This window comes from Gastrolobium bilobum, unplaced genomic scaffold (assembly GCF_033153095.1).
Source record: "Gastrolobium bilobum isolate Gb01-03AN ecotype WA unplaced genomic scaffold, APGP_CSIRO_Gbil_v1 utg1863, whole genome shotgun sequence".
Taxonomy (NCBI): domain Eukaryota; kingdom Viridiplantae; phylum Streptophyta; class Magnoliopsida; order Fabales; family Fabaceae; genus Gastrolobium; species Gastrolobium bilobum.
This window is the reverse complement of record NW_026898976.1, coordinates 558,453-571,472: the sequence shown is the minus strand read 5'-3', so window position 1 is coordinate 571,472 and position 13,020 is coordinate 558,453. Positions and strand designations below refer to the sequence as shown.

At 34.1% G+C, this 13,020-nt stretch overlaps 1 protein-coding gene across 1 annotated transcript; it reads right to left on the bottom strand.

Moving 5' to 3' along the window:
• Nucleotides 1-2,488: 2,488 nt before the first annotated feature.
• On the bottom strand, nucleotides 2,489-13,020 carry LOC133285998 (beta-adaptin-like protein A). The gene is made up of 11 exons (XM_061483330.1): nucleotides 12,832-13,020; nucleotides 11,710-12,226; nucleotides 10,462-10,586; nucleotides 9,652-9,850; nucleotides 8,091-8,319; nucleotides 7,808-7,974; nucleotides 7,434-7,643; nucleotides 4,819-4,929; nucleotides 4,537-4,713; nucleotides 3,561-4,016; nucleotides 2,489-3,241 (listed from the first exon to the last, which is right to left on the bottom strand). The coding sequence occupies exons 1-11, from the start codon at nucleotides 12,885-12,887 to the stop codon at nucleotides 2,951-2,953; spliced, it is 2,538 nt and encodes an 845-aa protein (XP_061339314.1). The 5' UTR covers nucleotides 12,888-13,020; the 3' UTR covers nucleotides 2,489-2,950.

Sequence of the window (13,020 nt, the reverse complement as noted above, 5' to 3'; positions counted from 1 at the left end):
TTAATACTTTATATTTATTTTTACCTTTGTATAGTTATGATTTCTCATATTTAATGCTTTCACTTTAAATATGGGGAATCATAACCATACAAAGATGAAAATAAATATAACCGTTGGATCCACATAATCGATCTAACGGTGAGATTGATTGGTAGTAACATGGTAGTAACACAACTTGGTTGTTACAATATCTTTCCCCTAGCAATTATTCCTATTATTTTATTCCATTCAAGTTCACCTTTAACTTCGTTAGTAATTGAACTAACTTGCCAATTTTACCCATATTTTACTTGTTAATTAATCTGATATAAAATTTTTGGGCATTAGCAATAAATAAACGAAGTTTAGGTTCATTATGAAGACATAAAGAATATTCATGTGTCATGTCCCTTTTTTTATTTTTTTGGTGTGGAGTCATGTCCCTTTTAAATGTTTCATATAATGGATAGAACATCCCTAAAAAAAACCACAAAAAAAGTTAACATTCAAAATTTTGAATGTAATCACTTTTAAACAAATGAATCTTTCTTTTATTATTATGAATCAATTCCTCATTGTTTGGATTGGGCTTTTCTATAATTTATTTCATAGTTTACGACTTTTTAATAATTGCTAATTATTTTCCTTTTTGTTATTTTTTAGATTACATTTGAGTGTGTGTTGATTGTGTGTTATCTACTTTGATTACGCATGATTATAGTTCTTTACTTTTTTGTTATTTTTATTTTGCCTATTTAAGGCTTGGAGAACCCTATTGTTATTGTTTTTGGTTAAATAAATTTAAGAAAAGAGAATAGTATTTTCTCGCAATCCTTGTGTTCGTTCTTATTTCTGTTGAGCCAATTGGTTACTGCTTCGGCATCATTTGGTATCAGAGCACTAGGTTGCCTTCAACCAATGGCTGAACAGAATCATGGAGGTCGACAACAGCAGAGTCACGAGAGTAGGAAACGTGGATTCGTTCCTGAAGAATATAGACAACTGCATTAGATTGACCTGCGAATTATAGAAAATGAAGAGCTCGGAAAGCGGATCCAGGATTTGAAGCAACAACTTGAGCAAGCGTTGGACAAGAAAAACCAAGTTTTGAAGCGACTATGTGTGCGGGCACTGAGAAAGAGAATTCAAGATTTGGAGCGACGACTCCTGCGGGTATGCATGAAAATTCAAATTTTGAAGTAAACTCTTGTGGAGGTGCAGAGCATGGAAATCCAATATTTGGAGCGGCGACTTGCGTGAACAAAGTTGTGCATTCAATCCGAAGAAGGAATGGAATTAGATGGCGCATCTGATGATGAAGAAGAGGACATCAATCCCTTGCAGATTCTAAACCAGAGACAGAATTGGGAAGTACGACCTGAAAATCAGTCCAATTTTCAAGATATCGAGATGCAAATCAGCATTCCTGACTTTGAAGTCTATGATCATAATCCAGTTTGTGATGATGATCCGATTTATGATGATAATCCAATTTATGATGATTATCCGATTGTTGATAATTATCCCATTTATGATGATTATCCATCTTATGATGAAGATTCAGTTTATGATGATAATCCAGTCTATAATAAATCTGATGGTGAATCAGATTATGAAGATCTAATAGAGGAAGATTTATCATTTGAATTTTTGTCTAAAGAAATTGAGATCAATGGAGATAAACAAGATTCGAGAACGAATCTTTTCCTAGCACGGGAGAATGATGCACTTATAGTTGACCCATTGTATATGGTTCAACCATTGATTCAAGAAACTCATAGTCAACTAGAATTATGGCCTAATAAGTATGGTCTAATTGTTGAAAGAGGCAATGATTTAAAATATAACAAATTAGAATCGAATCCAAGTCTCAGTAAAGCAGCAGATGTGATTGTGATTTGTTTGCGAAGAAAAGGAAAGCAACATATATGACGTGATTTGAGATTAAAGATTTGAGATGTATTTTGAATTATTTATTTGTAATTTTTATTTATTTTTAGATGTTAATTACTGTTATATTTATTTTAGGAAGTTTTATTATTTTTAGAATTTTAGATTTAGAATTTTAAATCAATTTGTAATTAGTTTATAAAAGGGTGTTATAATTTGTCTATAAAAAGGTGCTTATGACCCTTATCTAGACGTTGAATTTTGTTATTTTGATAATTATAATTGAAAATAAGAGGGTTACTTTTTTGTGAAATCATGACTTTCTGTTTAGAATCTCCAAATATTTACAGCTCTTAATTTTCGGCTGCATCTCCCTCGGCAGGGAGAAGTACTTTCATATAGCCGGTGAAGAGTTAAACTCAAATTTTCATTTTCATCTAATAGTTTAAATTTAATATCCACTGAACGTCACATTCTCATTGAACAGGTGTCATGCGCAATTCTTTTAGACGGAAACAAGGTTATCAAAATTACAAAAAGAAGAAGAAATGGCACAACATTAAGAAGACCATAATTTTATTTTATTTTTATATAAATAAATAAAAATGAAGGACCCTCTCTCACCTAAAATCACCAAATGCGAACTAAGAAGCAGCACCACTATTGCCATCCGCATCATTATAGATAAAGCATTCAATTGATAAAGGGTACAATTTCATATCCCAGCACCAATCAGGCAAAAACAATTCACTAATCAATACCAATGCCACAGAACACAATGAACGCTTCAATAAACATCAGAAAATCAACATAAAACCTCTACAAATTACAACCCAAACTCAGGTTTTCTACAACTGAATATCTGATCATCACGTTGGATTGGACACAAAATAACTACAAAATCTTTTAGTCAATGGAATCCCTCAGCATTTTCTGTTATACACTGATCTGAAATTTTAACTTTTTTTGGAAGGGGGAGGGGCGTGGAGCCAATATCTATCTCCATCTCTGTATATATTCAAGTCAGGACTTCAAAATTTCATGACGTACTCCACGGCCCAGAGGGATGCATCATAAATTTTCAAGGCAAACCAAATTTGGACAACGCTGATTGGAATAATGTTGAGAATGCCTGGGATGAACTTTGGTCATCAGCTTTTATTTTAATCTGTGACTTGGCTGACGATGTGTTGATTATACACTCTACAAGATATATTGATACTTCTTCCGCCTTTTGAGCAAAGAAAAAGAACTTGAAATTAGGAGACTGACCACCGGATGCAATGCATTGTATTGAATGACTTTGCATGTGCCGGAGGAGTGCATGGGGAGATGTCAACGATGCAATTCCTTGAGGACTTATAGAATATTCCTGCATCAGATTGTGTATGTTACGTACCACAAGCAAACCAAAATGCTTGACATTTTTTGTTGGGAGTGAGGCAGCAAAGGCAAAGAAAAAGAGAAAAGATACAGTACACATTTTTTGATGAACTGTCGGTGTAAAATTCATTTTACTCTATCATTTAATGATATGTGGCCACATCATTCAATGAGCTCGACTACTTGTACGATATCAAAATTCATTAAATGATGTGGCAAAACAGTGACAATGCATTCAAATTAAATTATATTTCTACGCCAACGCTACCATATTAATGAAACAAAGATTATATAATTTTAAAGCAAACCTCTGATAAAGATATTGGCAGTTGACGCCATTTCTGCTGAAATGTGCCAGGATCCAGTACAGCTTTTGGGTTGAGGTTCAATGGAGGAGGTGAAGGTGTGTCTGCAGTCCCAACTGCAAAATCTAAACCAAGAAGATCATCAATTCCCAAGCTAGATGCTGAAGCTTGACCAGTTATGATGGTACTCGAAAACGACAAATCTGCAAGCGGTTGTGAAGTTGCAGAAGGGGCAGATGAACCATTATAGGAAGGAGCACTATAGGCAGAACCATTGCTGCCAGGATCTCTACCTTCCTCTTTTTCTCCTGTACTTAGAAGCAGATCCTTATCATTTGCCTCCACTCTCTGAGCTGGAACAACAGAATCTCTAGATTCTGCACTAATAGATAGATTTCCAAGTTCATCTGAAAACTCAAATGTCCCTCGGTGTTCCTTATCAGTGAACATGTAAGAAGGCTGCATGAATTTGCTATTGTTAGTTTGATATATTTTATTGTACAACTCCTAAGAGAGGGAGGGGGAAAAGGCAAGGATACTGTAATATAAACATGTTTCAAGTAACCATAGTGTAAGGTGAGGTGTAACCTCAAGGCATCGAGGCACAAGTTTAGCTGAATGATGTTTTATACTTTTGAAATGTTAAAAATAAAGTTCAATGCAAATAAAAGTACAAAATGCAACATAATTATTTGGAATATCTCAGGTGATTCAACAGTTGAAGCAAGACTCAACATGAAATAATGAGAAGTCAAATACATTTTACAGGAAAGAAACATAGCACAATCAAAACCACAGTTTAAAGGGTAAGATGACCCATTTATCACCTTTTTCCCCTTTTTAACTTTAAATTTGTTTAAAATGGCAAAAATTATTTTATTAAAAATAAAATTTGTAAGTATATTTAAAATTGATCCAAACTCAACAAGTAATTTGAATTAATTCAAAACCACTTGGGGGAAGTAAGTAGATTAGTTACCTTTTGGTATACAACAGACAAACTGTTAAATTCATCAAATATGCGATCTTTGATTTCACTGCTATGAGTATCGGCAAATACTGAAACTGCTTGCTTTGGAGGGTTCACCACACTCTCTGCCACTGATACTTTGTATTGCAGAAGCCTGTAATAAAATAAGGCCCGATCATGAACATCCTGCAATCAACAAAAGCTCATGTAACATACTGCTACAATACAAGCAAACATTTAAATATTCCGTTGTTTTGACAATTCAAAGTAGTAAGTAGTAACAATCCAAACCTGGTGAGAATCAGCAACGCCAGCAGACAACGCAGCTCCTAATGCCTTCTGAGTCTCAGGTGGTCTCTTAAAGAAACACTTCATAACTGCAGTAAGTAAATGTAAGCGAACCTGCATCATGAGACAGTTGTTCAAAATATATTTAAGTAAACATAAAGACAAGCTGATGCTCCATCTATTGCAATACTTTAGAAGAGATACAACTAAATATCTTCTTTTCTTTCTCAAATAAAAAAAAGATTTGGTGATTAACGTGCACTGCCTAGGATCTCATCCAGATCCAAACCTAACATCGATTCCATGGCAGACATGGGTACTCATTGTACGACAAGGGAGGGAATGAAAATGCTGGTCAATGCCTCCCGCTGTTCTCCATGAAGATATTAAGATGATACATAATGTTTTGTACTAATCTGTTTCTGCTGGGGCAGGATGGAATTATTGAAGCAGAGGGATTCTCAAATGTAAAAAAAAAAACAAGAGTATACTGCTTGTGGGTATGTGATACAAACCAAGGTTTGTATCAGTATGCCATCTCATAAAATTAGCAGGATACAAGAAGTTAAACCTAATAACTAATTTCCTAATGAATATTTGAAAACAACCAAATAATAGAAAATGTTATATTACATATATTGAGGTTCATATCCTACTTATTAAACCTAGTAAGGTCCAGCTCATCCAATCGGTGAACTGGAGCTTGGGCTGGTTCAGCTAAAGATTGAATAAGAGCTGCAACTGAACTGGTCAAAATTAGCCACAATCCACAGGTTTTTGTCAAACCGACTCAACCAGGACTCTTTAATACAACCCAACTGTAAAATTTATTGCCAAAATCTTATAGCATGTGGGTCACTAGACAGCATATTCTTCACTGCCTCCACACCTTATATAACAAGGTTGAGTCCATGACTCGATGGCTATGGCACATGGGACTTAACATGTAATGGCTAGCTACAATCATGTCTATATTCAATACAAGGGGGAACTGCTTCCAGCTTCTAGCATTATAGTTGGCCAATCCGGGACTTCCTAATAGAAACAGTTGGGATCAACCTTAGCTTCTTAACCCCTTCCCTTTTCTTTTCAAAATTAAACAATTTTACAATAAAATTGGGATAAATCAAATAATATTTAATTATAATGAGTATTCAAGTTAAAATACTTGAATACTTTTCCATTAATTTAATAGTAATGTTCTTTATAATTAGTGTATTTATATATATTCATTTTACCTTATAAACTGAACTATGATATAAAAATATTTATGCTTCATACATTTATTTAAGGGGAAAGATATTGTAACAACCAATTAGAGTTACTACCAATTAATTTTACCATTAGATCAATTATGTTGATCCAACGGTTATATTTATTTCTATCTTTGTATGGTTATGATTCCCCATATTTAATACTTTATATTTATTTCCACCTTTGTATGGTTATGATTTCCCATATTTAATGCTTTCACATTAAATATGGGGAATCATAACTAAACAAAGATGGAAATAAATATAACCGTCGAATCAATATAAATAATCTAATAATTAAATATGGAGAATCATAACCATACAAAGATAGAAATAAATATAACCGTTAGATCAATATAATCAATCTAACGGTGAAATTGATTGGTAGTAATCCTAATTGGTTGTTACAATATCCTACCCTTTAATTTAATAGTAATGTTTAACAATAATGAGTATTCAAGTTTCGCTAGTCGGGTTTAACGGGAAGTGATTTTTTTAATGAGTATTCAAGTTGTTGTTTAACAATAATTTTGTTGGAATACTTTTCCATTAATTTAATAGTAATGTTCTTTATAATTAGTGTATTTATATATATTCATTTTACCTTATAAACTGTTTATGCTTCATACATTAATTTAAATAAGATCATACATTAAATTTTAATTGAGAACACTCTTGATTCATTTAAAAGTAATCTCAATTTTTCAACACCATGAGTTAATTTTATAAATTTTTAATTTAATTCTCATATTATTTGTTTAGGTATTAAGTTTATTAAAATTGATGATGATAGTAACTCTTAAAGTATTTATCTAATTAGTGATTAAATAAGTTAGTGAATAATATTTTTAAATTGTTCTTTGTAATATATCTATTGTATAAAATATTTATAATTATGATTTATTGCATATTAAAACATTCACCTGCAAGTGACAGATTGACCCAGTCCCTTGACCAGGTTAATGTCCAGTATGGGTTATTCACTATGTTCTTTCAGCAATCCTTTAAAGGGGGGAAAAATGAAGAAAACGGCTCAACTGCAAATCTAGTGTAAGCCGATGGTTGAGCTTTACCATCCAATGTCTTTAAATTGAAGCTTGCATCTATACATCATATAACGACATAAAGGAACACATGCTGTAGGATGAGAACAAAGCACTTGAGAGTTGAGACTCATGCCAAAATGTTGGAGCATGGTGAAAGAAAACGGTTAAATCCCACCATCAAAGAATACAAGTCCAACCAGAGCATAATTGAATCTATAATTAAGCATGTTGTTGGATATAACTTGGCATCAAATATAGAAATCTAAATCCCAAATGTGGAAATTGCATGACTACAAACCGTAAATCATGTATACAGTACCTCAGCAGAATGCTCCTCATCCCAATTTTCAACTAAACTCTCCAAGACATATGGAGCATCATGCATTTCCTGACAATATTCCCCCAACATCCATATAAGAGCTGCCTTAGCCTTGGGTTCTTGGACATTTTTGCTACTGATATTCCCAACAACAGCAATACAATCCTGACTCCATTGCGGATATTTTCTTAGCAGATCTTTCACAAGCACCTGCATAAATGAACTTTCACAATTTGAATTAGTCTATCCTACCATAACAAAGCCAAATCAAAATGCCATACTTCACACGTGTTTGCATAATAATAGGAAGCAGTGCAATACTACTCTTAGGCACAAATTCCAGGGTATCTAGCAGATAGATTTGTCATGATTACCAGAGCTTCAGAAGTAACATAGTCCTTTTCCATCTCAAGAAACTGAAGAAGTCGATCAACAATGGCATTGACATCATACTGCTGCAATGCTATTTTTCCAACAGCCCGAATTGATTCCCTTGCAATTGGAATGTCAACATTTGCAGCATATTCACATAATTCGGTCACTGAAATGGAACACAATAAGTTAATGAATAATCATCCTATATCAATTTCTCCCTCTCCTAACCCTCTCTCTCTCTCTCTCTCTCTCTCTTTATAGCAAAATGGAGGAGCTATTTACCTATTTCATAGGTGTTACTTTCATTTGCAACAGCAGTCAGCATTTCAAGCTTCAATTTTTTGACATATGAAGGCTCATTATACTGGCAATAGAAGTGTTTGTAGTCTGAGGAAAATATATAAGGTGCACGCATGACCAAGAGATGCAGGTGGCTTAAAACTGCATAAGATAGTTCTGAACTTCCTGAGCTCACTAGAGTTAAGAGAGGGGCTTTGATGCGCTCGTATACCTACACAATAAGAATTTGCATCAGAAACCACAAAGCTTCAGAGAAACAACCAAAGCTGACAAGGTATAGTCAAAATAACTTTGAGATCAAGACAAAAGGTTTAAATAGTAACAGTGATGGATTAAATAAGGATGTAATCAAGCCAAGCTGAGCTGGGTCAAGCCATATTCAAACAAGGCCAAAAACCTAAGCTTGGAGACTGAGCTTGAGTCGAGGAAAAATCCTAGCAGAACCCCTGCTTGTTTAATAAACAATCCAAGCCCGGATAATTTACGGATGATACACTAAATAACATTCATATTTGTATACAACACATGCAAGTAAATCTTAATATGTAAGAATTATTAATTTATTTTAAATTATCCATCACCTACAAATTGAGGTCACAGAAACATGACATGACATCTGCAGGTAGATGGGTATCTGCTAGTGGCCAATACAAAGCAACATAACAGACTCTCCAACAAACACGACAGAAGTAATGAATACAAAATAAAGAAACAGCAAGGAATTAAAACCAAAACACATTGAACTAAGTTATAACTTCTGGGAGGCGCATGTACATGTTTTTAATATATTGGATTATTGGTCAGGATAGGAATTAAGAAAATTTCTAGGAAATATATTAGGTTCAATTTGGTATTTTGCCTTCGCTTTGGTTCTTATGCATGTTTTCAAGAAATTGAAATCATACAGATTATAAAAATGCATACAAACAGAACATCCAAGAGTAGAGAAACAGAACAGAAAAGCACATAGAATCCAGGAAAAAGAGTGAGACAGGTAGATGTAACCAAAGGGACAAGACAGAAATATGCAGTGAAAGAAGAGAAATCAATACAAACCATACACGGAAACAAGGTAGAAGAACACAAGGAAACAGAGCCAAAAAAATAAGTTAACAATAATTGAGCTGCTCATGAGCTAAATGAGCCAGGCATCAAATCAAAGTTTGTTGAATTAACAAAACCACCTTTAACATACTGCTCAAGCTTATTTATACAATAAAGAAGCTAAAATGAACTGAACCAAGCTAGGTCAAACACAAGGAACTCACAAATGGCTTAGTTCACTTGCATCTCTAAGTTTAAGGACAAAACTCTCTAACCCAATTATATGTATCCATGCAAGAATACCATCTTACAGCTGAAAAACCTAAATGCCAAATACATGTCCTCTGTGTATGATTCAGTGAACTAGTAGACTAGATACAAAACAAGTATGATCCAGACTAGAGAATTTATTGTATGGCACAATCACCATATATAAAAATTCTGTAGTAATGAAAAACAGGGAGTTTGAATGAGATTTTTCACACAAATCAATACATACCTGCTGATGAACATCAGCCATTGACAAAGTTAACTGTAGAAATACTTTAATAGTTGCCAAGACAACTGCACCATTTGCATGCTGGAGTCTATCTTCAAGGAGATTCATTATATCGAATATTTCACTGCTATCTGACGGAATGTACTTGGCCACCAATTCCAGCAGAATACATTGTGCCCATTCACTAAATTCCTTAATGCTGCAAGTGACAAAAAAAGGAACTGATAAGTTGTTTTCAAATTAGTATTTTGCAAGAAACTACAGATGCTTGCTTTTTATCTTGATGTCTGCCACTGCCACAAAGAATACCAATTTTACAGTCTAATATGACCACAGTAAGCATTTAGCATAAAGTAATAAAACATTCTTGTTCACATTTGTGAAGAAACTACTCAACCAACCATTTACTCCCACAATCATACTACATATCATTGATTTATATTGTTCATTCACAAGGACAAAGAAGCTAATATGAGGGCAGATCATATGGTATGTATAAGTTTTTTTCACAAGCAATAGAAAGAGACAAAAATTCTTTAAAAGGGAGTCCTAGAGGAGGGCAGTTAAGAACTGATGAATGCTAGAAATATACATACATACATACATACATACATACACACACACACACACACACACACACACACACACACACACACACACACACACACACATATATATTGTTAATGAAAAAACATTTCAAAAATCAAACAGTACTGTTCTTTAAGGAAAATAAAAAATTAAGCACCACGGCTTTCCCAAGGAGAGTTCATCAAGGCATCAGAGAGCAGAAAACTACTTGTGAAAGATTACCGATTCAGAAGGTAATATACAACTGGCTTGCTAAGCAGAGTTTCTCTCTCCCTGGCCAATTCCTCTGATGTGGTTGACTCTAATGTCCAAATCTCTTGTAAAGCAGACAAACAATTTGCAACTACCTGATGAAACAAACATGACCATGAATATGCAAACTACAATTCATTTGGTCACTGGCATTTTATTTTATTTTTTTGAAATAATATACTGTTGTCATTTTGATATATAGCTGAATTACAAATGAATAGCAATAAAAAGAATAAAAAGGAAAATTAAGAAGTAAAGAGTATAATAGTTAGAGATGGTAGAAATTCAGTTTAAATATGTAAATAAATTTAATACACAAGTGATGACAGATTACACCCATAAGAAAAGAGACATGAAAAGCAAAATGACATCAGCTTCAATCTTGTATATTGAAAGTTAAGGTTAAGGAAATCAAATTATCTCCAAAGAAGCTATAAAGAAGAAGATGGTAGAAGTCACAGAAAATGTTGCAGGGTATGATAATAATAATGCTCACAAACACCTTACAAAGTCAACGTGCTTACCATAATAACAAATGTTAAGGAAAAAAATAGCAAACAACAAATAACTTCTAATGAAATGAATTGATTTTTTAAAAAGGGCACAAATACATGCCTCTATACTAAAAATCAAACATTTAACTTGTTAAATAAACAAAGTATTATTAAAAATGAGACCTCAAGGGACCAGCCCATTTAAATTGTGATAGCTCAAAGAAATTGCACTACGTTCAAATTGAAAGCACTCATTTGAATAAATTAGATTTACCTGCAGGTGGACCAAATAAAAAAATGAACTACCTTAAACAAAACTGGTTAGAGTATATTATTACAGAGGTATCCTAATCAAACAGTGATCAGTGTCATACAATCTTTTTTTCAATACAAGTGTCACACATGTTTTTCTTACAACAAAATTATAAACATGATATGTGCATTTGTAAATGTCCAAAGACATCATCCAGGGACACAAACATAATTTAGTCAAATGATCATTTAGAAATTAGAGAATGAATGCATTCTTTACCAAACAAGAAACCAAAACAAAATCAAGCATAGTATTTTTTTTAAGCTCTATTTGCTTGCAAGTCATTAATCATTGGACTATGTGGATTATCTTGGCTCTAAGTGAAACTCTTGACTCTTTAGAAAGTTGAATGGCACTGTTAGGATTTATCATAGCTTGAGGATGAAATTACCACAAAAATGGAATCCTCACCTGAGTATCCGGGTCATTAAGCATCAAATGCTTCAGTGTTGCAGGAAAATCCGCATCAACACACGTAGAAGCTGATATATGATATAGTTTCAAAACCCCAATAACTGCCACCGTCCTGACGTAACTATTATTGTCCTTCAACCCAGACCCTAATGGCCCAATCAAATACTCCACCAAGTTTGCGACTCGGAGTGAACACAAACTCCTCAACGCAAGTCCCCGAATCATGGGATCCTCGTCCTTGCAATCTCTTTGCAGAAAATTAATCGTCAAAAGTGCAAGATCAGGATTGACCTTTGCATAGTTCCCAACATATAGGTAGCACATTTTTTTCAAAACAATGTCTGATGTAGCCGAGCACATTACCATCTCACCAAAGAGAGATGAGACATCAATACCAATAGTCATGTTGGAGATCACCTTCTTGAAGAGTTCCCTCTTAGAATCATCAGCACCCGGAGCCCGGCTCCCAGCAAGCTGCCGGAGCTGTGATTTCAGGTCAGAGACTTCACTCTTCCTGGTTAAATTAAACAATATGTCAGGACTCGAAGTAAAGATATCTAGAGCTAGAGGACGAAATAATCAACAACATGGACAGAAGAGAATTGTAATACAAATAACGAAGTCACATTTGAAGTAAAAATAAATAAATAAAAAAGGGCAGAAATAGCTAATGCACCAACTCAATGAAGCTAACATAACTCCTTTCCTTATTCCAGAAACAAGTTTCTGAAATGGAAAAGATAACGCATCGTTGATGAATCTGCAAGACAATAAACTCTGTCCTGTAGCTCGGTGTATATAGAACTTAAGTTATATCACACGAGTACAGTAGTTTTCACATTGTACGCCAAATTGGACAAAACTCAACGGCATTGGATCTTAAATGTTCAGGATAACCTAGCGAAAGTTAGTAATGTGAGTATTCAAATAATTGAAGGCGTCTTGCAAGATAAAACCAAAATACACGAAACTTCGTGTTTGACAAAAACCAAAGGGCGGAAATTGCTATGCAATTGCTTCCGTATATGAGTCCAAATTGAAATTGCAAATCATTCAAATAGAGAAGAAAAAAAAACACACATACGCAAACAAGGAAGATGAAGAGATTTGGGAACTGACCCGGATGGTTGCGACGGTGAGGGAGATCGCTGAGACTGCGGTTGTGGTGGAGCCATGGCCACTGGAAGTTGACTACAACAAACACAGGGTTAGATCGCCTCTTCTTCAGAGAAAGTAAGATCTGAATGAAGACGGAAGAATGATAGCTAATTGTAGTTGCAGTGCTGGTGGAGCTTGTAAATTTTAACA

Coding starts and splice junctions, on each gene's coding strand:
- LOC133285998 (XM_061483330.1), bottom strand. CDS start 12,887: ATGGCTCCACCACAACCGCAGTCTCAGCGATCTCCCTCACCGTCGCAA. Junction 4,930..7,433: donor ATGAGGAGCATTCTGCTGAG/GTACTGTATACA, acceptor CTCATGATGCAG/GTTCGCTTACATTTACTTAC. Junction 4,017..4,536: donor TGTCTGTTGTATACCAAAAG/GTAACTAATCTA, acceptor AAATTCATGCAG/CCTTCTTACATGTTCACTGA.